This window comes from Paramisgurnus dabryanus, chromosome 12 (assembly GCF_030506205.2).
Source record: "Paramisgurnus dabryanus chromosome 12, PD_genome_1.1, whole genome shotgun sequence".
NCBI classification, from domain to species: Eukaryota; Metazoa; Chordata; class Actinopteri; order Cypriniformes; family Cobitidae; genus Paramisgurnus; species Paramisgurnus dabryanus.
In genome coordinates, this window is record NC_133348.1 from 17,942,824 (window position 1) to 17,963,639 (window position 20,816).

Genomic DNA, 20,816 nt, shown 5'->3' on the forward strand with positions numbered 1-20,816 from the left:
TGTAAAAATATCTTACACACAAGATGGATTTTGTTTTTCCTTCTTTTTCTCTATGTCTCATCTTACAATACATTTAGGGCCCCAAAGAGCCAGGAAAGCCACTGCCCCTTCCAACAAAATGACTTCATAAACTTTGCATCCTCAGTTTGTATATGAAGAACTCGGATGCCGAACCCTCTAAGAGCGCACACACACTATCGAAACCAAATATGTTTTCTTGTATATAAGAATTTTTATCACGCTCTTATGTTTAAGTTCAGTAATTTCATTTAAATGGCAATGAAAAGGTTATTAGTCAATATGCCCGAAAATAGTCCCCTGCTATTGAAAGTAACCAAAGGGACTATTTTCGGTCAGTGCGTAATATCACTACGCCTGCTGCAGCCCTGTTACATCAGCAAAGTCACTGACTATTACACCAGAATGAGAGTATAGTTCCTAGCCATATCTGCATAGAAAATCACAACTTTTAATTTTCCGTTGGTCTTAGTACACAATGTAACTACAGAAGAGTCCAGTTTTAAATAGGAAAAATATCGAAATTCTTGGGTTATTTTTAAGCGGGATGTTAATGGTCTAAACAGATTCAATGGATTTTGCTAAGCTATGCTAAAAGTGCTAGCACCAGACCTGGAGATCAGCTGAATGGATTCAAAAAAGGTAAGAAACAAATGTTTAACTCTAGGGGAGCTGGAAAATGAGTCTTCACTGTCCTTTCTGAATAAAGTTAAAAAGCTCAAAGATATAAATATATATATCCTCCTTTAAGCTTGACGTACGCATGCTGTCAGTCATCAAATTTTTCTTCTGTGCACTTAGAGGACTTTGCTGAAAAACGTGTGCCGTTTAACGGATTATGCCAACAAACCTGCATTTCTGAATGGCCTGAGGCCAGAATTAGGCGGATTTGAACATATACTACGTGCCAAGAGCATTCGTTCAATATCATTATCTCATTTTAGACGGAGGTGGCTTTAAGCACCTTTTTTGCATCTGACAATCAAATGGATTCTACCTTGATATACGTTTCTATTATATTACAATTTTATAGCCAAAATATATAAGAAACATGAGGCAGAACACACACATAGACACATGGACTCATGCTCATATACAGTACAGATATACTTAGGCACACATGGACAGAAGCAAAAACAGAGGAAATGGAAAGACATGAGTAGCTAAAACCAATTCTGTAGCTGTGATCTCCTGACAGTCTGATGTAGAAATAATGAGCAAAGAAGAATCTCACTCACACGTGAGCTGGGTCTTCTGCTCCACAGAGAACACCCACCATGGCTATGTGTGCTAATCTACTTCCTGTTTCACTCCAGTGGAAATTACACCCTTATGCCAGCGTCCACAATTAGAGCCAAGAATAAAGAGGAAAGATGGACATTTTGAGTTCAGAATGAACAGGCTTCACTATTAAAAGCACTGCTAGTCTGGACAAAGGATGTGTAACTAGAAAAGTTGCTAAGAGACTGATTTTTAAAGCTCGGGAGATGGGTATCTCAGATGTTTCTTATTAGAGAAATGTAATTAATCATAAATTTATCAAATATTTTGATGACACACAGGAAAAGTATAGAGATATAAAACCGATTTGAATAGCATAGCTCGATTTAATATTGAATTCTCTCTATGTACACACTGGGAAGAAGATTTCTCTCAGGATAAAAGAACTACAAATTATTTTTTCTTTCAATCTAATCTCATTGCTGTTTAGGATAAACAATAGAGGTACCAAACAGATTACTATTTTACTAATAAAACAGTGTGAATGCTGGAAAGTGTTCATCCATCAAACAAATTGCTGATTGCTGTACAACGGCCATGAAAATCCATTTCAATCTGTCAAATTAAGGTAAATTGAATAACGACCTTCAACATTACAATCCAGAGCTTTTGATTTTATCAGAGTATACGTGCACCAATGCTCCCTGTCTCCCACATGCACAAACAACGCCACAAACTCACAGGAGTGTGTTAGATGGGCACAGCTGTGTTCCAATAAAACCCAGCAGCAGATGGAGCTCACTGACAGCTAAGAGGTCACATTGGACTTTAACTTTGACATTTATAGAGCATTCACAAGCACAAGTGGTGACAGCAGAGATCGGCCCCTTTAAAACCCTATTAATTATCAGGATACATTAAATGTTTTCAGACGACAGCAATCTGCTGGCATCTCCAAAAGAATTAATAAACACTCTCCCAAGTCGTATATTACCATATTGTATTTGTTGTTGCATGAAATTAACATTTGTAAGTTTTTATAATTGTTTAGATTTACATTTATTTAATATGTTTACATTTAGTTTACATAAAAACATTGTTTTTGATGTCAATCTTTGACATGACCTTACTCAGTCAATATTAAAGATATCAAAGTTATGTTTTATACAATCTAAAAAATGCTGGGTGGTTTTCATTGAATCAAAAGAGGATGAGCCTAGCTGTTGGGTTATATTAACCCAGAAAATGTTTATATTTGACCCAACAATGTTAAAACAACTCAGCATTTTGTGTTGCAACAACCTAAAGGGTTAAATTACAACACTCGTCCATTTTTGTCCCAACGCTGGACTAAAATAACCCAGCATTTTTTAGAGTGAAAACATTAACTCTTTCCCCGCCATTGACAAGTATATAGTCGAGAAAACACTTGCATAAAAAATAACCCAATTTATGAAAAAACTGAAGCCAAAACGTTATTTACTAATTTTAAACTCTGTGTATGTTTTGATAATCATTCTGAATCTGATCTCTAACAAAATTCCTTCACAAAAATGCAATTGTTTCAGCTTTTTGCTAAAACATTTGTATTTTTAAAGAAAAACGCCCATATTTAAGAGTTTATAAGCGGAGAACAAAAAAATAGATAGGATGAAACTTTTTTCCCCCCGTTTTGTTTTTTGTTTGAAAGCAGAGGGTCTGTTTTTTATTTGATATATTTGTATGTTTATATAATTTTTCCTGGAAGGCATTTTGTTAAACTTTTGTGAAAATTACAAAAAATGCTGGCGGGCAACTTTTCAAAAAATGACTGGCGAGGAATGAGTTAAAACACAAAAAAATTACTTCAGGTGGGTTTTCATAGACTGGATCATAAATTTGTTTATGCACTTTTCATAACTTAACAAAATAAAAAAAATCACAGCCTTTTGAAAAGGACTGATCCAATTTTATAAAGTAAAAAAACATCTGCCTGGTAAAAGTGATAAGGATTGTGGGAGTCAGTAGGACAGGACTGTAAAGTAAATGGTTAAATTCATACTACTGTTTCTGTGCGGCTGTGTTCGAAAGCATCTGAGGAGACCCGTTAATGTCCTTCACAGGACCCAACCACTGCCAAGTAAAAGCGAGGCCAGCATGTGCTGCCTGTGTGTGCGCAGTCTAGCAGACAGCGATCCCAGATGGACGTCAGGTGCCATTTTTCTCCCCAGGTAAGAGTGTGGTCCCATCTGTTGACAATTTGCACTTTTGGCTCTCTCCACACATTCAAATAAAGCTCGTACTGGGCTTTTAAAGAGCCAGGCTGCCAGAGGAGGCCCATTAGTGGCCTGCGGGTGGCACTTAGGCCGGGGACAATCTGACCAGGCCTGTCCTTCACTACAGAAACACAAGGTCTGGATGCCTCCGGCTACCTCCAAGCTGATATTAAGTAGGATGATATGAATGAAAGATATAACTTTAAATGCAATACCTGCTTCCTGGCACAGCTTCGCTATGACTGCATCACAGTGGCTGAATTTGATGGCTTTGTTTTGTGAATTATCTGACAAATTCGCTGTATTCAACATACAAGACAAAACGTGCAAACACATATCCACAACAATAAATGAGAACAAAACACATTGCCAAAGATGGCTCCATTAAAATTCACAGCGCAACGCCTTTGTCTTCCAGGGTGGAAATGATCTCCAGGGTACCAACAGCCTTGTGTTTCCGTATAGTTTGGATGTGCTGTGACTTTCAAGGTCTATTTCCTTTTCATACCCTGTGAGATGAGCGGGAGTTGATACCTCCAACACATACAAACAGTTCTTTCAACAAACATAATGGCAGGAAGACTGCATGTAAAGCCCAGAGTATAGTTTGTTTTTACGTGTACGCAAAAGTACCTGAACGGTCCAACACACAGCCTTGCAAAGTAGTTTTTTTTTCGTGTACACAGACGAATAAACTACAGACAAAATGCAATGCATCTTCTGGGAGACATACACGTGCATGCATGACCTACACGTATTGTACAAAGTATGCATGCTAACAAAAATCAGGCGGTGGACATACTGTGCGCGTATACTATTCTGATGACGAAATTTGGATCATGCTCACTGTACGTGGACCCTTGGGTATGTGTAAAAACAGAACTATACTTCTAACTTAATCATGGGTTCACACCAGACGCGGTAGAGGCGGCAAAAATGCGCTATTCGCACGTAGTTGGCACTTTAACATTTTGAGTTTACTCGCTTCATGAAAGCCGCACGTGAAATTCTAGTCATTCGAGACATTCACGTGGAAAATCGCTATATGTAGTATGTAGGCTATAATGTACATCTGTCTAAATATTACCATATGATCACAGTTATCAAACATATTTCCTTGCTTAACTAGTCATAACTAATTAAACATTTTGTAATGAACTGGTCCAACTCTGTGCCTCCAGACAAGGTCACGGTCATCTCTAGGTCCAAATAAAGCATTTCCATGGAAACACCCATGCATCCTTTTCAAAATAACGCTCGGACGATTCTCCGTCCTTCACAAAGTGTACTAAACAAGCAGTGTGTATGCAAGTCACCCCTTGAGTTTCTTAATCTTAATCATCTCTGCAAGCATCGTCCGTGACAAATGGCTCATCTGTGACAATGAGGTCACAGCGAGCCATCCAAATGCCCATCAAATTGAATTCCATATCAAGATGACTTAATGCTCAATCTCCTGCGTGGAAGGTCAAGCAGACACAAGAAGGCAAATACGAGACATGCAGCATCTAATCTACCTGATAATGATGTCTGGCTAATGTTCAAGTCACTCAAAAATACCAACCGTGTTTGTATTCATTAGAATAATGCTAAAGACGGTTGTATTGGTGATGTGTGTTCCCTCGAATTTTATGCATTTATTAAAATTTTTAACAAGTTATAGAAGTAAGCATGCAAGTTAATGTAACAACCCACATATAAACAGTATGAAAAATGTTGCACTTGAGGTTTTAACACCAAACAAAATCAATTAAGATGTCCAACAGTCCAACTTGCACAAAGTCAGAGACACATCTTTGAAATATTACTGACTTAAAATGAAACTTTTCTGTCACATTACACTAGAACACTAACATCTGACTGGCGTCTTTCTCATCTGGAGTCAGAGTCACGTCTTGACAAGCACTTAATTTTTGATCCCCAGCCCTGAACTGGTCCATGATGGTATAAATATAGGCACATAAACCCTGTGATGAGGGACGTCTTTATGAATGAGGAATGACAAGGAAATTACATAAGGACAAAGTTAACCAGGACCAGCAGAGAAAACTTTCAGAAAAAGTTTTACTTTTTTTGCTAGTTGTTACTGTTGGCATTACTCATTTAACACTGGTGATTTTGCTGTGCAGATGAAATCATTTTATTTCTAACTAATTCTTATGGACACCAATAAAGTCAAATTAGAAGGAAATGGAGACAATGTTTAGCATTTTCTCCAATTTTTCTGATCTAATTATCTCATATGCATAATACATAGACTTTTAAATATATCTCTCAGACCAAGTTATCAATGCACACGTATCATATGCAATTACAATAAATTATTTTAAAGTGATCTGAGAACTGCTACTGTATAAACATTTACACAGCTCGTTGGAATGCTTGATTCTGATTGGCCAGTCGCGACATTTGCAGCCGTTGTCATAGCAAAATAAGCTTATTTCTTTCCAACAGAAATAATAACTGGCTGCCTATACATTATCCCTTCCTTATTGTCAGAATCCTGCCGGATCCTGTTGGTATTTTAGTCTAGTTTAGCATGGCAGGGTTCTGACAGTACATATGTTCTATGTGGGAAGTGTGTGGTTGTAGTATTGGTTTATTTCGACCACGCATTTCCCGGGTCTCGTCACTTTTTCCCCGATCCCTTACTCGTGATTATTTTCCAGGTGTATGTAATTTACTTTCTCCCTATTTAAGAGTCCTTGTGTTTGTTGTCCGGTGCACGTTCGTCTTGTTTCATGCCTTGTCCCATGCTTGTTTCTTGCCCTGTCGGTTCCAGTAAGTTTTGTATTTATTTAAGTATTGATCTGTTTAATGTGTTGAAAGTCATTGTTAGTTTTTGTTAAGTTTAGTGTTAGTTTAGTGTTAGTTTAGTGTTGTCTTCCCTTGTCTTGTTTTGCCCCCTCGTGGGTTTTTTTTCCTGGTTTTTCCCCTGTTTTATAATAAATTCCCTTTTTGTTACGTCCGCATCTGGGTTCGTGTTTTGTGTTCCCCGATTCCTGACAGAACGAACGTGCCAGAAAAGAACCCAGCGGACATGTACACCGGTACTCGCCTGGCGAGACGGGGAAAGGGTTGCCGCCCCGCATACGAGTCGGGTTACGAGTCTTATGACCCGCTCGTATGCGGACCCGTAGCCAACGTCAGGTGGAACCCGACCCGAACCGCCGAACCCCATCGACTCCCGCCCATCCGGGAGGGAAGGACCGTCGGGATGTGGGGGTTCGGCGACCCTGAACTCTCTCCTCGGGCTCCAGAGAGCCGCTCCCCGCCTCCGTCCCTTCGAGGGAAGCGTGAGAGGAGGATCTCCTGGGAGTCTTCGTCTGGGGGGTCCTCCTCCGACTTAAGAGCATCACCACATCCTCTATCTGCTCCGCGACCTCGAAGGAAGAACAGGAGGAAGGGGGATCTTACCCAGCCACCAGAGCGTCTAGAGCGCCCAGAGCCGTCGACGCAGCCGCCAGAGCGTGCAGAGCGCCCAGAGCCGTCGACGCAGCCGCCAGAGCGTCCAGAGAGCCCAGAGCCGTCGACGCAGCCGCCAGAGCGTCCAGAGCGCCCAGAGCCGTCGACGCAGCCGCCAGAGCGTCCAGAGCGTCCAGAGCCGTCGACGCAGCCGCCAGAGCGTCCAGAGCGTCCAGAGCCGTCGAAGCAGCCGCCAGAGCGTCCAGAGCGCCCAGAGCCGTCGACGCAGCCGCCTGAGCGTCCAGAGCGCCCAGAGCCGTCGACGCAGCCGCCAGAGCGTCCAGAGCGCCCAGAGCCGTCGACGCAGCCGCCTGAGCGTCCAGAGCGCCCAGAGCCGTCGACGCAACAGCCAGAGCGCCCAGAGCCGTCGACGCAGCCGCTAGAGCGTCCAGAACGCCCAGAGGCTTCGACGCAGACGCCAGCGCAACCCCAGCCTTGTGCGCAGCCAGCGCAACCCCAGCCTTGTGCGCAGCCAACGCAACCCCAGCCGTGTGCGCCGCCCGCGCAACCCCAGCCGTGTGCGCAGCCAGCGCAACCCCAGCCGTGGGCGCAGCCAGCGCAACCCCAGCCGTGGGCGCAGCCAGCGCAACCCCAGCCGTGGGCGCAGCCAGCGCAACCCCAGCCGTGGGCGCAGCCAGCGCAACCCCAGCCGTGGGCGCAGCCAGCGCAACCCCAGCCGTGGGCGCAGCCAGCGCAACCCCAGCCGTGGGCGCAGCCAGCGCAACCCCAGCCGTGGGCGCAGCCAGCGCAACCCCAGCCGTGGGCGCAGTCAGCGCCACCCCAGCCAGACTTTGCCACTTTTGGCCATGGTCATCCCTGGACTCTCCCGAAGTCCACCCAGACTCTTTCCCCACCCTCCCACCCTGGACCACCCCCTATGAACTTTTGTGTTCCCCCACCCCCCCCTCCCTTGTTTATTATTTTTATTGTCCCATCCCAATCCAGTCATTGTTATGTCTTGTTTGCCCCTAATGTTATTTGTTATGTTTTCATGGTTCATGTCATGTATGCAGTCCGTCTTGTCCCGTGTTTAGTGTTCCCCCTTCGAAGGCGTCTAGTAGCCGCCTTTTGGAGGGGGGCGTACTGTCAGAATCCTGCCGGATCCTGTTGGTATTTTAGTCTAGTTTAGCATGGCAGGGTTCTGACAGTACATATGTTCTATGTGGGAAGTGTGTGGTTGTAGTATTGGTTTATTTCGACCACGCATTTCCCGGGTCTCGTCACTTTTTCCCCGATCCCTTACTCGTGATTATTTTCCAGGTGTATGTAATTTACTTTCTCCCTATTTAAGAGTCCTTGTGTTTGTTGTCCGGTGCACGTTCGTCTTGTTTCATGCCTTGTCCCATGCTTGTTTCTTGCCCTGTCGGTTCCAGTAAGTTTTGTATTTATTTAAGTATTGATCTGTTTAATGTGTTGAAAGTCATTGTTAGTTTTTGTTAAGTTTAGTGTTAGTTTAGTGTTGTCTTCCCTTGTCTTGTTTTGCCCCCTCGTGGGTTTTGTTTTCCTGGTTTTTCCCCTGTTTTATAATAAATTCCCTTTTTGTTACGTCCGCATCTGGGTTCGTGTTTTGTGTTCCCCGATTCCTGACACTTATACTGTATATGCCAACAACAAAACATTTGACCCTGTACGGGAAATCCAGGTTAAGGTCTCGATCTAATTCTGAGATTAGGAGAATTGGAGTTATATTTCAATAATTGATTTCACATAATTTAAATCTTTGTCATGGCCTTACTCAGTCAATATTAGAGCTATCAAAGTTATATTTTCAAAGAATGCTCTTTACATTTTATATAGAAAACAGTAAATCAGAAATAAATCGTCCTCATAGATATTTAATGAATACTCTTACCAATGAGCGAATATGGTCTGAAGCTCTTGTCACACGCCATACTCCCTCCAGATAATGTTGTGGATGGACCGGAAGTGGAGTGACAGTGGCCAAGCAGGTGCGTTTGCCACCTACTCGAGATGCTCCATCTTGGTTCCAGCCTGTTTTCTGTTGCTTCTCCGTATTTAGCGGACATAAGTGCTCAGTGAGGGGTTGACTGCTTGCAGTTAGAGAACCCTGTGTGGGCCAGTCCCAGGAAGCATGGGATGAAATGGCACTGTGAGATGCCACACGTGGTGGCAGTAGGCCAGACAGTGGACCGGGCTGCAGGTCAGGCATGTCGTTCAATGCCAGTCCTAGGGCTGAGTGGAGTGCCAGGCGTCTGAGGTGGTGAAGAGACGTTCCGCACACTTCACAGATGATCTGGGCACCAAATCCTCTGAGAGGCCATTCTAGAGTCTGGAGCTTGTCGTGGATGAAGGCCGCAAAGCTTGGGTCCTAAAAGAAAGGTTTGTGATATGTTAATGACAAGGTATTACAAAACAGACAATTAAAGTGATAAAAACTTGCTGCGGTTTAATCTGATTTAAACCTCATTACTTAAATATCATCTAATAAAATAGCAAAATCAGGACTTTTTAGATCAGTCATATAAAGCAGTCACAACGTGAGTCATATGAAGCAGTATGATGGCAGTGAATCATTTTAAATGTGTCAATCGTTACTCAAACATGCTCATAGCAATTGTGATGATCTTAGGTTTACTCTGTGTAAGAGAAACTGACTTCATACATTTACACTGTAATAAAATGGTCGGAATAAGATCCCCAGCTGTCACTGGGGTTGTACCCTTTCAACAAGTACACTTTTGCACCTAAAGAGTTCATATTAGTACCTCAGTGGTAAATACCTTTTTATGAGGATACTGATACTGACCTAAGACCAGTTGGCTGTAAGCAGGGCTGCATAATGATTAATCGCAACTAATCGTTTGCAAAATAAACGTTTTTGTTTACCTCATATACTGTATGTGTGAGTACTGTGTATAATAATTATGTACAGTATATATAAATACACACACATACATACATGTATGATTTTAAGAAAAAAAGGATCTATATTTATACTGTATATAATATAAATTATAAATAAATATAAAAAATGCATATACACTGCAAAAAATATTTTCAAGAAAAAATCTTAGTATTTTTGTCTTGTTTTTAGTAAAAATATCTAACAATTCTTAAATTAAGATGATTTTTCTAAATGAGCAAAATAACCCTAGAAAATAAGTCTTGTTTTTAGGCCAAAAATATCAAATGTAAGTGATTTTGCGTTTTTGTGATTTTTCTTGAATTTAGTCTTTAAGAAAAATGTTTAAGATTTTTTTTGCTTATCAAAATCACTTAAATTTGATATTCTTGGTCTAAAAACTAGACTTGTTTTCTTGGGTCGTTTTGCTCATCAAGAAAAATAATCTTGGTTTCAGAATATTTAGATATTTTTATGGAAAACAAGACAAAAATACTAAGAATTTAATTGAAAAACATTTTTTGCATTGTACACATGTTAATATTTCTTAAGTATATACACATGCAGATGTGTGTACTGTATATTCTGCAAATGTGTGTGTGTTATTCTGCCTACGATTAGTTGCGATTAATCGTTATGCAGCCCTAGCTGTAAGTAATTGCGCTGATTTCCTACCAATAGAGTCATTTGTTTCCTCAGGTCAATATATAAATGAAAATATATTAAAATTGAAAGTCTATAAATTCCTTTGTAGCAAACTTCTGGTGAACTTGGGTCATTCCTACCAACTGCTCTTTTTAAAAACGATAAAATCAATGCATTCCCCCTTCATGCATTGTAAGACGGTGCATAGCTTGATTTAAGGATTGTAATAAACTTCACTTTCCCTGCTTTCTCAGCCATACCATGCTGTGTTTTTCATATTGCCATTGCCAGCACCAGTGCATGTTAGCAGGAGTGAAATGGAGGTCAAGGGACAAAAGTCCTGACCTCAGCACAACTCTAAACCATGATTGAGTGCTTTTGTCTGGGGCGAAGGACTACTATGAGGGTCTGCTCACTGTGGGGGAATCTGTACAACACAGGCATGCCAGATGCCTGCAATCTGCCCTAGTCCACATGCATGTGTCCCCCTCAACCTGTTAGAGCTGCCTGTGGGCATATAGCATATAAGAAAATTACCCAAGTGATGCTAGGTGTAAAATTTTTGAATTACAAGTACTGTATGACTGAGAGTTTGGACAATGATTCTTACAAATCTTACTCTGCAAATTTGTTAAAAAAGTGAATAATTGAACAATTGCAGGATGTTTGAAATTCTAGAGGAATCTTAATAAAGGTCAAGATTTAAAAGAAGGGTTCTTTTAACCCATGGTTGGATAAAATATAGACAAACCTAACCGTTGAGTTAAATTAACCTAGAAAATGTCTATATTTCACCCAGCCTTTTGAATGAAAACAACCCAGGTGAATTTAAACCCAACACTTGGGTTTGTCCATATTTCATACATGGGCTGAAACAACTGAAACGAAAATGAGTTTCAAACCAAAATTTTAAATATTAGGGAATGCCAGCCTCCATCACAAATTTACTTTCACCGCATCACTCGTTTTTGTTTGAAAACAAGAGAGTGAGTTCAAAATACTGAATTTTCATTTGGGCGGCTTTAAAGAAGCTCTGTCAGCATGTGTCTTTACAATCCGTTACGCGTGTACGTTCAAGCACTTTGACTCGTAAAAATGCAAAATGACAGCTGGAGAATACAAAATGACCAGACGTCCAGAATGCGAGCACAAACACAGAGCGTGTTAGCCCATCCACCCACACAACAGACACAAGCGCTACTTGTTAAGTGCTCGCTGCTGGGGAAAGCCTTTACTTGTATAGAGATTTAAAGCCAGGCTGTTGTCTGCATCCTTTATTGTGTCTGTTGGATTCGGGTGCCCTCCTAGACAAACATGTAAAGGTTAGAAGTGTTTTATTCACGAGTCAATGCCTTTCTATGAGCCGGTGCCCTCTGAGCCCCGCCCCACATGTGCTCAGATGGGCCACGGCATTCTTATGGACAAGACAAAGGGGCGAGAGTGACCAGGCACACTTTAGGATATTCTTTAGGACAGAATGGTAGCATTTCAAAGCTATAACCTCCCGACAGACTTGTACCCATCAACCACCTGTGACTTTCTTTTGATCTCCAATATGGCACAATGGGGAGATGTATGAATGAACATATTGATATACTATGCACCTGCAATAGATAGAAGTGATGGAGGAACTTTGATATTGGTGATCTGAAACACAAAATGATGACCACATAACGCAAAAAGGACCACAGAATAAAATGGATAGTAGCTGACAACAAAAATACGTGTGACTGCGCCAAATACAAGATGGGACTACAGAGACTCTGCTGGTCACGATGTAATGGAAGATATGAAGAGAAAACCTTGGCGTTCCTTCGGAGGTCCATGCTCCACAGAGGGGAAAATTACTGGTGAATTGCAATTTTCTGTTCTGTTAGATAACAGACATACGATGGAGGAAAGAGAGGACAGAAGGAGCTCAGGAGCAGGAAATGTGAGGAAGACAGACAAGGAATAAGTAGGAACTGTCATGAAGATTGGGCGAAATGGTGTTGAGGAAAAAACAGAGAGACAGAGATCAGGACCTACTGTAATGATACAAAAGCAGTGCACAGAAACCTAATGAAGTTTCATCGTTTTAAAGTTCAGAACGCTGACACAAAAAGATAAACACATATCTTCTATAACCTGCACATCCTGTAGTACACAACCCTTATGAAAGTTAACCATGGTTACATTCGTAACACAATTGTTATGCATTTGAACATTGCAATATACAGTACGTTTAGGGCACCTGTCAACATTTACATTCAACCTGCCAAATGTAAACAATAATTACATTTAAGATAATAAGATGTGAAAATGATTTGATTTATATCACACTTTCACAATGTTTGGTGAAGAACATGTTTAAACATCTAAATTGTCTTGTTAAACTTAAACTGACAACATTTTATGGATTTGCGTATATTAAAAAATAAACAACATCTATGGATGCATATGAATGTTATAACATTATAAATGATAAAAAATCATATTACCTCCAATATCTTTAGTAGTCCATTTCAGTGAAGGTAAAACCGGTTGATAAAACTTAACTAGTCACTAGTTCAACTTATCATCATCCGTCTAGTCACAGCTTCTGGTCTGGAGTCAAAGCACAACTGACTGATCTTGGAGAAAAGTTTCTACTTACTGGCAAACCAGTGCTGTAAATCACTTCACACTAACAATTGAGATTTATCCGCATAAGAGCAGCAACAGACGGAGCGCTTTTTATGTTGGGAGGTCAGTGGGTAGTCCGTATGCTCTGCTATTAGAAACAGGTTGAATTTTGCCTTAATTGTAAATATTACATTTAGCCTTGATGTTAAACAACACATTTTCAATATACTACATGCACAAAAATAAAAGGGTGAGGGCATAAATAAAATGTGATGCAAAATATTATTCAATTTCTAAACAAACCAATACACAATGAGGTATAACATTACATTACATTACATTACATTACAAAAAAGATAAATATTACCAAATATAAATCTTATATTTTCATTCCCACAAACCACTGGACTCAATAATAATATGAAGTTATAATGCAATTCTACTTATTTACGTCGGAAACACAGAATGTAGCCACATAAACTAGAAAACCAATCAGTTGTGTTGAGTTTTAAAGTGAATCTGCCTAATTTACTTTCTGCATGTCAAACTGCCTCCTGTCGTCTCTACCTCAGATTCAACTGAATTTACTCTTTGCTCATTCAGCAGTCTTCTCATCTATACACACTTCACTGCAAATGTGCTATATACATTCTGTAACTCCTGTAACTGTAATTATACGCTGGACACTTTGACACGTACATAGGTCTCAAAAAAACGTATGTAAGCTTGTGTATGTCTGAATAACTTTGATCACATGGAAACATGTACTGCAATATAGTTCTCTGCACTAGTACATTTCCTTTATTCAGACATCTACGGTACAGTACTAGATATATTTTATATATGCAATACACAATGTATAGAATTTCCGCAATTTCGTTTTTTCGTGATCGTATCATGAATTTCTGTTTATGAGTCATTGTCACGTATTACTCAACTGTTTTGTACTATTTCTTGTCGCTTCGGTTAAGGGTTAGATTTGCATAAAATCCCAACTCTAACCCTAATGCCAGGCAACAAAGGTTTAAAAATCAGAAAATATAAAAAAATAAATCAGAAAAAAAATAGTATAAACCAATACTTAAAGTGACATCCTAACGCAAACACCAAATCTAACCCTATACCAAAGCGACAATGGTTTGAAAATAGGAAAAAGCAGTTGAGTAACCAATACATGTATGTGACAATGACACATAACAGAAATTCATGATATGATCATAAAAAACGCGGGAATTCATGACAGTATCACGAAAAATAATAAATAAATTGTGCTATATGGCACTTAAAATGGTTATGATTAGGAGCCAGTGAACCACTTTTAGTGCTATTTAGCACCGTTTGTTTTTAGAGTGTATATAAATTATAAGTATGTCATAGACTTAAAACCACTGTTTTTAAACTGTTCTATATTGTTGATCTTTCTTTAAATCACTTTTAATTCATTTTTAAAGTTGCAGAAGTCCTCCTAGATATCAAATGCTGATTTCCATTAATGTCACTTTATTCATGTCTTTAGAGTACCATCTCTTTGTCTTTTAAAAAATGCCTTTTTCCCTGTCAGTCATCAGTCTCTGATTGGTCCTGTGGCACCAATGATTCCAAGGATAATGGCGTTAACGGCACATCCATAATCGACTATGAGATGCACAGAGGACTTGCGATGATGGCACTTAATAGAGCAATTATGCTCCATTATGATAACATCTCACCCAATAAGCTCCCATTATCATGCGTAAGCGCAGAGATGATGACAACATTTGATTACATGCGAGTGGGTCTATATTACACATTCAAGTGACCGTATAGAAACATTCTCTTTTATGATTTGTGAAGTGACTCCCAAAACAATTTTAACATCCACGTTTGTGTAATTCACACGAAGAACACTCTTTTTTATAGAGTTTCATAAACAAACAGGTTATGACTCACAGAAGACTACTTGGGCAACTTGGATGTATTTATAGTCTCCCTGGTGGGTAGATTTTATGTCAAAAAATATTGTAATATTGTTACAAACGTTTTCCGGAAAATATTAGAAAAGCTTTTCAAACATACTTCAGTGTTGAAAACAGAGTATGCTTATGTATAAAGCTTCATAGGAAAAAAATCAAAGCACATTTGTATTGGACAAAATTATATTAACAGTTATCGTACATCCCCCAGATATTTTCTACAGTATGTGCTGGTATGCAACATTTAGACTGAATACCAAAAGAGTAATTTAGCTCCGCAAAGGTAATATGGGGAAAAAACAGTTACTGTCCCAACACTGTGACTTATAAGGCTTGTTTATCCCTGCGTTCTCTTGCATTTCAAGTCATCCATACCAAAGCTGAGTTCCTGTCAATGTAATAAAACAGTTATGTAACCAAGAAGATGACATACACATACATCACTGATGCTTTCAGAGTAATGTGTTGCTGCTTGTGTATGTTTTTGCATAATACACTTCTTTCAAAGTCCCATGTAGACCTGCGTTTGTGTCTACAACAAAAATAAGAGCCATTTCTACATCTTTGTGCCATCTTTGTTTTCTTTAATAGACAAAAAACAGGATACACAGAACCAGTGTACATGAATGTTATTTCCTCATTGGTCGCATGAAAAGATTTAGAAGGTTTAAGTAACAATACACGGTGTGTATCAGTAATGATTATAGTGCAATAATATCATTTCATATTGAAAAATGTAGCACTCTCATAAGAATCATTAGTGTCCCATTGATGCATATCAGCCAAGCCAATTAGCCAGATGATTAATACAATAATTCAGCCGAATGAGTCATGGTAAATAAATTCAATGAATGAATTTTTCACATGGTGCTTAAATATTTTTACAATATGAACATCAATATTATTTTATTCCTATGGCTGTTTCTTACATAAAAATATTATAATAATACGCAAGCAGAAGCAGTTTAACCAGCAAATAACTGTACATGTTGAGACAATAAAAATATGGGTAAACTATCAACTGTATCAGTAATCTAAGTGCACTTTTGCTAAAAAAAAAAAATGCATATTTTTAAGATGGGGTGCACGATTTTTGAGAAACACTTTGGAAAAGGGAGTTGGATCGAATAGCAAAACACACTTGTAACCAATCAGCAGTAAGGGGCGTGTCTACTTACCGACATCGTTGCCTGGGTTGCATATATTTTTCGGTCTATAAGCCGCGTTTTTTTTCATATCTTGGCTGGTGCTGCGTCTTATAGTCAGGTGCGCCTTGTAAATCAGTATGAATTAATTTTGACATATATGAGGCAAGAGACAACATTACGGTCTACAGTCGCGAGAGTCCGCCATATGCTGCTTCTGTATTTATGTAATTCAATGGATTCAGTAATGTGGAATGACGAGTATGCGAACTTCACGCTAGTTGGCTTGTTCGGTAAATTTATCCTATTCAACCTTCCAGGTAAGTTTTGTATGCTATGGTTTATCGGGTCTTAACAAGCAAAACGATTGTCATTTTTGATAATAAAAAAAAATATGCACTTTTAAACCACAACTTGTCGTCTATCTCCGGTCCTGTGACGCGCTGGTGCGACCTCACGTAATTGCTTAGTGACATAGAAAGGTCACGTGTTGCATACAACCCCAAATCAGAAAAAGTTGGGACACTGTAGAAATTGTGAGTAAAAAAGGAATGGAATAATTTACAAATCTCATAAACTTATATTTTATTCACAGTAGAATATTAATAACATATCAAATGTTGAAAGTAAGAAATTTTGAAATGTCATGCCAAATATTGACTAATTTTGGATTTCATGAGAGCTACACATTCCAAAAAAAGTTGGGACAGGTAGCAATAAGAGGCCAGAAAATTTAAATGTACATATAAGAAACAGTTGAAGGACCAATTTGCAACTTATTAGGTCAATTGGCAACACGATTGGGTATAAAAAAGCATGTAAGAGTGGCAGTGTCTGTCAGAAGTCAAGATGGGCAGAGAATCACCAAATTCCCCAATGCTGCGGCGAAAAATAGTTTTCTGAGTTTCTCAGAGAAAAATTGCAAAAAGTTTGAAATTATCATCATCTACAGTGCAAAATATCATAAGAGCATCTGGAACAATCTCTGTGCGTAAGGGTCAAGGCTGGAAAACCATACTTGATGCCCGTGATCTTCGGGCTCTTAGACGGCACTGCATCACATACAGGAATGCTACTGTAATGGAAATCACAACATGGGCTCAGGAATACTTCCAGGAAACATTGTCGGTGAACACAATCCACCGTGTCATTCCCTGTTGCCAGCTAAAACTCTATAGGTCAAACAAGAAGCCATCTATACATGATCCAGAAGCGCAGGCGTTTTCCCTGGGCAAGGCTCATTTAAAATAGACTGTGGCAAAGTGAAAAACTGTTCTGTGGTCAGACGAAGTTCTTTTTGGAAAACTGGTACGCCATTTCATCCGGACTAAAGAGGACAATGACAACCCAAGTTGTTATTAGTGCTCAGTCTAGAAGCCTGCATCTCTGATGGTTTGGGGTTGCATGAGTGCGTGTGGCATGGGCAGCTTACACATCTGGAAAGGCACCATCAATGCTGAAAGGTTTATCCAAGTTTTAGAGCAACATATGCTCCCATTCAGACGTCGTCTCTTTTAGGGAAGACCTTGCATTTTCCAACATGATAAAGCCAGACCACATACTGCATAAATTACATCATCATGGCTGCGTAGAAGAAGGATCTGAGCACTGAAATGGCCAGCCTGCAGTCCAGATCTTTCACCCATTGAAAACATTTAGTGCATCATAAAGAGGAAGATGCGACAAAGAAGACCTAAGACAGTTGAGCAACTAGAAGTCTGTATTAGACAAGAATAGGACAACATTCATATTCCTAAACATTGGTCCTCCTCCAGCTGTTCCTTATATGAACATTTAACTTTTCTGGCCTCGTATTGCTACCTGTCCCAACTTTTTTTGGAACGTGTAGCTCTCATAAAATCCAAAATAAGCCAATATTTGGCATGACATTTCAAAATTTCTCACTTTCTACATTTGATATGTTATCTATATTCTATTGTGAATAAAATATAAGTTTATGAGATTTGTAAATTATTCCATTCCTTTTTTAATCACAATTTCAACAGTGTCCCAACTTTTTCTGATTTGGGGTTGTATATGAAACGCACATTTGCAGACCATTTTAAACAATAAACGGTCCTCTTTCTCCACACTTGTAAACACTGGGGCGTAGTTTCGCATTCGTCATCCGTGACCTCTTGACGTGATGATGTATTGGGTGAGGTCGCACTGGCGCATCCCAGGACCGGAGATAGACGAGAAGTTGTGGTTTAAAAGTGCATATATTTATTTTTCTTGTCAAAAATGACAAATGACAAAAATGTTTCGCTAAATAAGACCCTTATGCCTCGTTTGGGATCATTTAGAGTCCTTTGAAAAACTGTTAAGTGTTGAGTTAAGTGTTAAGTGTTGGGGTCCATTAAAGTCCATTAAAATGAGAAAAATCCTGGAATGTTTTCCTCAAAAAACATAATTTCTTCACGACTGAACAAAGAAAGACATCAACATTTTGGAAGACATGGCGGTGAAAATGGACTAATCCTTTAATTTTTCCTACTTTAAGAGTCAATTGTGCTTCTTATCGATTTAGTTACAAACATTCCTCAAAATATCTTTTTGTAACAACATGAGAGGATTTTACATTTTCATTCTAGCCCAGCGTACTCTCAGAATTTACACCTGCCCTTTCATTTGTCACATGCTGTAGAATGATATTATGTATGTAGCCACAAAGATAGTGAAATGCTTTTCAATTAGTATACTGTCAGTCAGTTTATTGTAACTCATTCTTCTTTGATGAATACTTTTCCAAGGTCATCGCAAGGCTATGGTCGAAGCACTTCTGTCACTGAGTGCACCTACTGTACTTGCATTTTCTGTTTTCAGTTTTCAACACGGTCTTGCCCTGAATTTAAATAACTATTTTCTAAAGACACAAGCTACTTCGTAAAAATCTAAATCTAGCTTCATCAGAATTTTATCACAACAGACACTATATAGGTCTGCCACACAGGGACCATCAGGTTGCTCCCAAAATCCATATCTGCTTTGCGTCATGCCAAAAACAAGATGGGAAACCTGAGAGTATCCCAAAGCAGTAGGGGATATGATTCCATGTCAACCAGGCAGTCAAAAGTTGCTATTTTAGGTACCACACCGCAGGTTTTCGGCTTTTATGAACTTGTTTTTGAGCCACAAAGGTCAAAGCTGAACATGCCAGACCTCCAGTCAACAGAGATCAAATGCACTGTTCCACTCCTCCCTGTGTCCGTCTGTAATTTCCTGTTTTGACAGGGCACGAACAGTGATGGCACCTCCTTTAAAACAAAACATCAATGGATAAAGACTATTTTTCCTTTTATGAATCTCTGCTTTCCTCTCAGTCATTGTTTGTGTTTTTCAACAGGTTTCCAGCTGAGTTTCCACCTTACGGCTCTCACATAACCTGGTTTTCGCAATTTGTAATTTTGATGTTTTAGAAACTAACTCATGCATACCTCTGCTACATAACCAGTAGGCAATAGACTCGATAACCTTTATCATTAAACACTGCAGTTTTAAAACAAAGACTTTAAAGTCTGTTTATGCAACACAAAAATAAAATACACGAAGTAAGAAACTGCAAAGAGCATTTAGAGTACCATTTAAAAATGTCAATAAGATAAAAAACTTAAAGTTGTCCATTATTTCATTTAATGAATGTAAATGTCAGTCTAAGCCTAGATAAAAATGATCAATTATGTCTAATGTTAACTGATGTTCATACAAGTGGTAAGGACAAAACCAGCAGCAAAAATTTTTAACACTGGAAGTGGCATTGACCTTTACATGCCCCAGTTTAAGAATGACCAGTTCACCTTCTCACAGGACGTCCTGAGACTCAACATTAAAAGAGCAACAGTTGGGGGGAGCCCTTTGTTATTAACACCAGGTACCCAAGTTATGGTGTACACAGGGTCACATCCAATAATACACCCAAAATGTTGTTTTATGAGCTTATTAACTTAGGTGTCATTGTGAAACCTTGAGGAATGTATCTACAATGTATGACAGCTACACCCACATTCTATTATTCTACTCTTGTATTTTATATTTTATTTTATTTGCAATATTAACAATATGTTTTTGAGAGCCACTAACTTTGAAGTTAAAATTAAAGTTTAGGTCAAATATAGCTGCGGTCTGTTCTGCTTAAATTTAAAGGTACTGTAATTGTGTAAGTCTGACACCCATTTCTAGTGCAGTTACCTAAATCTTAAAAAAACTAGCATCAGACTTGGATAAAAAAACTAGATGATCAAAAAAGTGTTAAGGGGCCATTTACACGTTAACGTTTTCAGCCGAAAACAGTAACGTTTTACTAATGGTTACTGATTTCTTCATAGTTGTTACTAGGACAACCAGAATTATATGCCTCCTAACGACCTTATTGAAAGAAACTAACGACACACATCGAAAAAAAAAAATCGCTGGCAGTGTGCATGCACAGTAAGCAATATACTATTTTTGGTTACACTATAAATGTTATTATTATCTGTATTATTATAACGGTTGTCACATGGTTTGATATTTTGTACTAATGCAGTGACGTTTATACTTTTGGGAGCCAGTGTACAATAACATGATTTTGGAGACTGGTAGTGATTTCAGAAAAAATATAATAATATTTGATGTAAGCAAACATATTCTAAGATATAAACACTTTTTC

General features: G+C 39.1%; 1 protein-coding gene across 2 annotated transcripts in view; it reads right to left on the reverse strand.

Annotated features, from left to right (window-relative positions):
* The window catches only part of kif26aa (kinesin family member 26Aa), an 84,936-nt gene that overhangs the window by 48,886 nt on the left and 15,234 nt on the right, over window positions 1–20,816 (reverse strand). For both annotated transcript variants that reach the window (XM_065256942.1, XM_065256943.2), the window contains exon 3: window positions 8,812–9,288. In XM_065256942.1, the coding sequence (XP_065113014.1) occupies window positions 8,812–9,288 (477 nt within the window). The remainder of the gene's footprint in view (window positions 1–8,811; window positions 9,289–20,816) is intronic.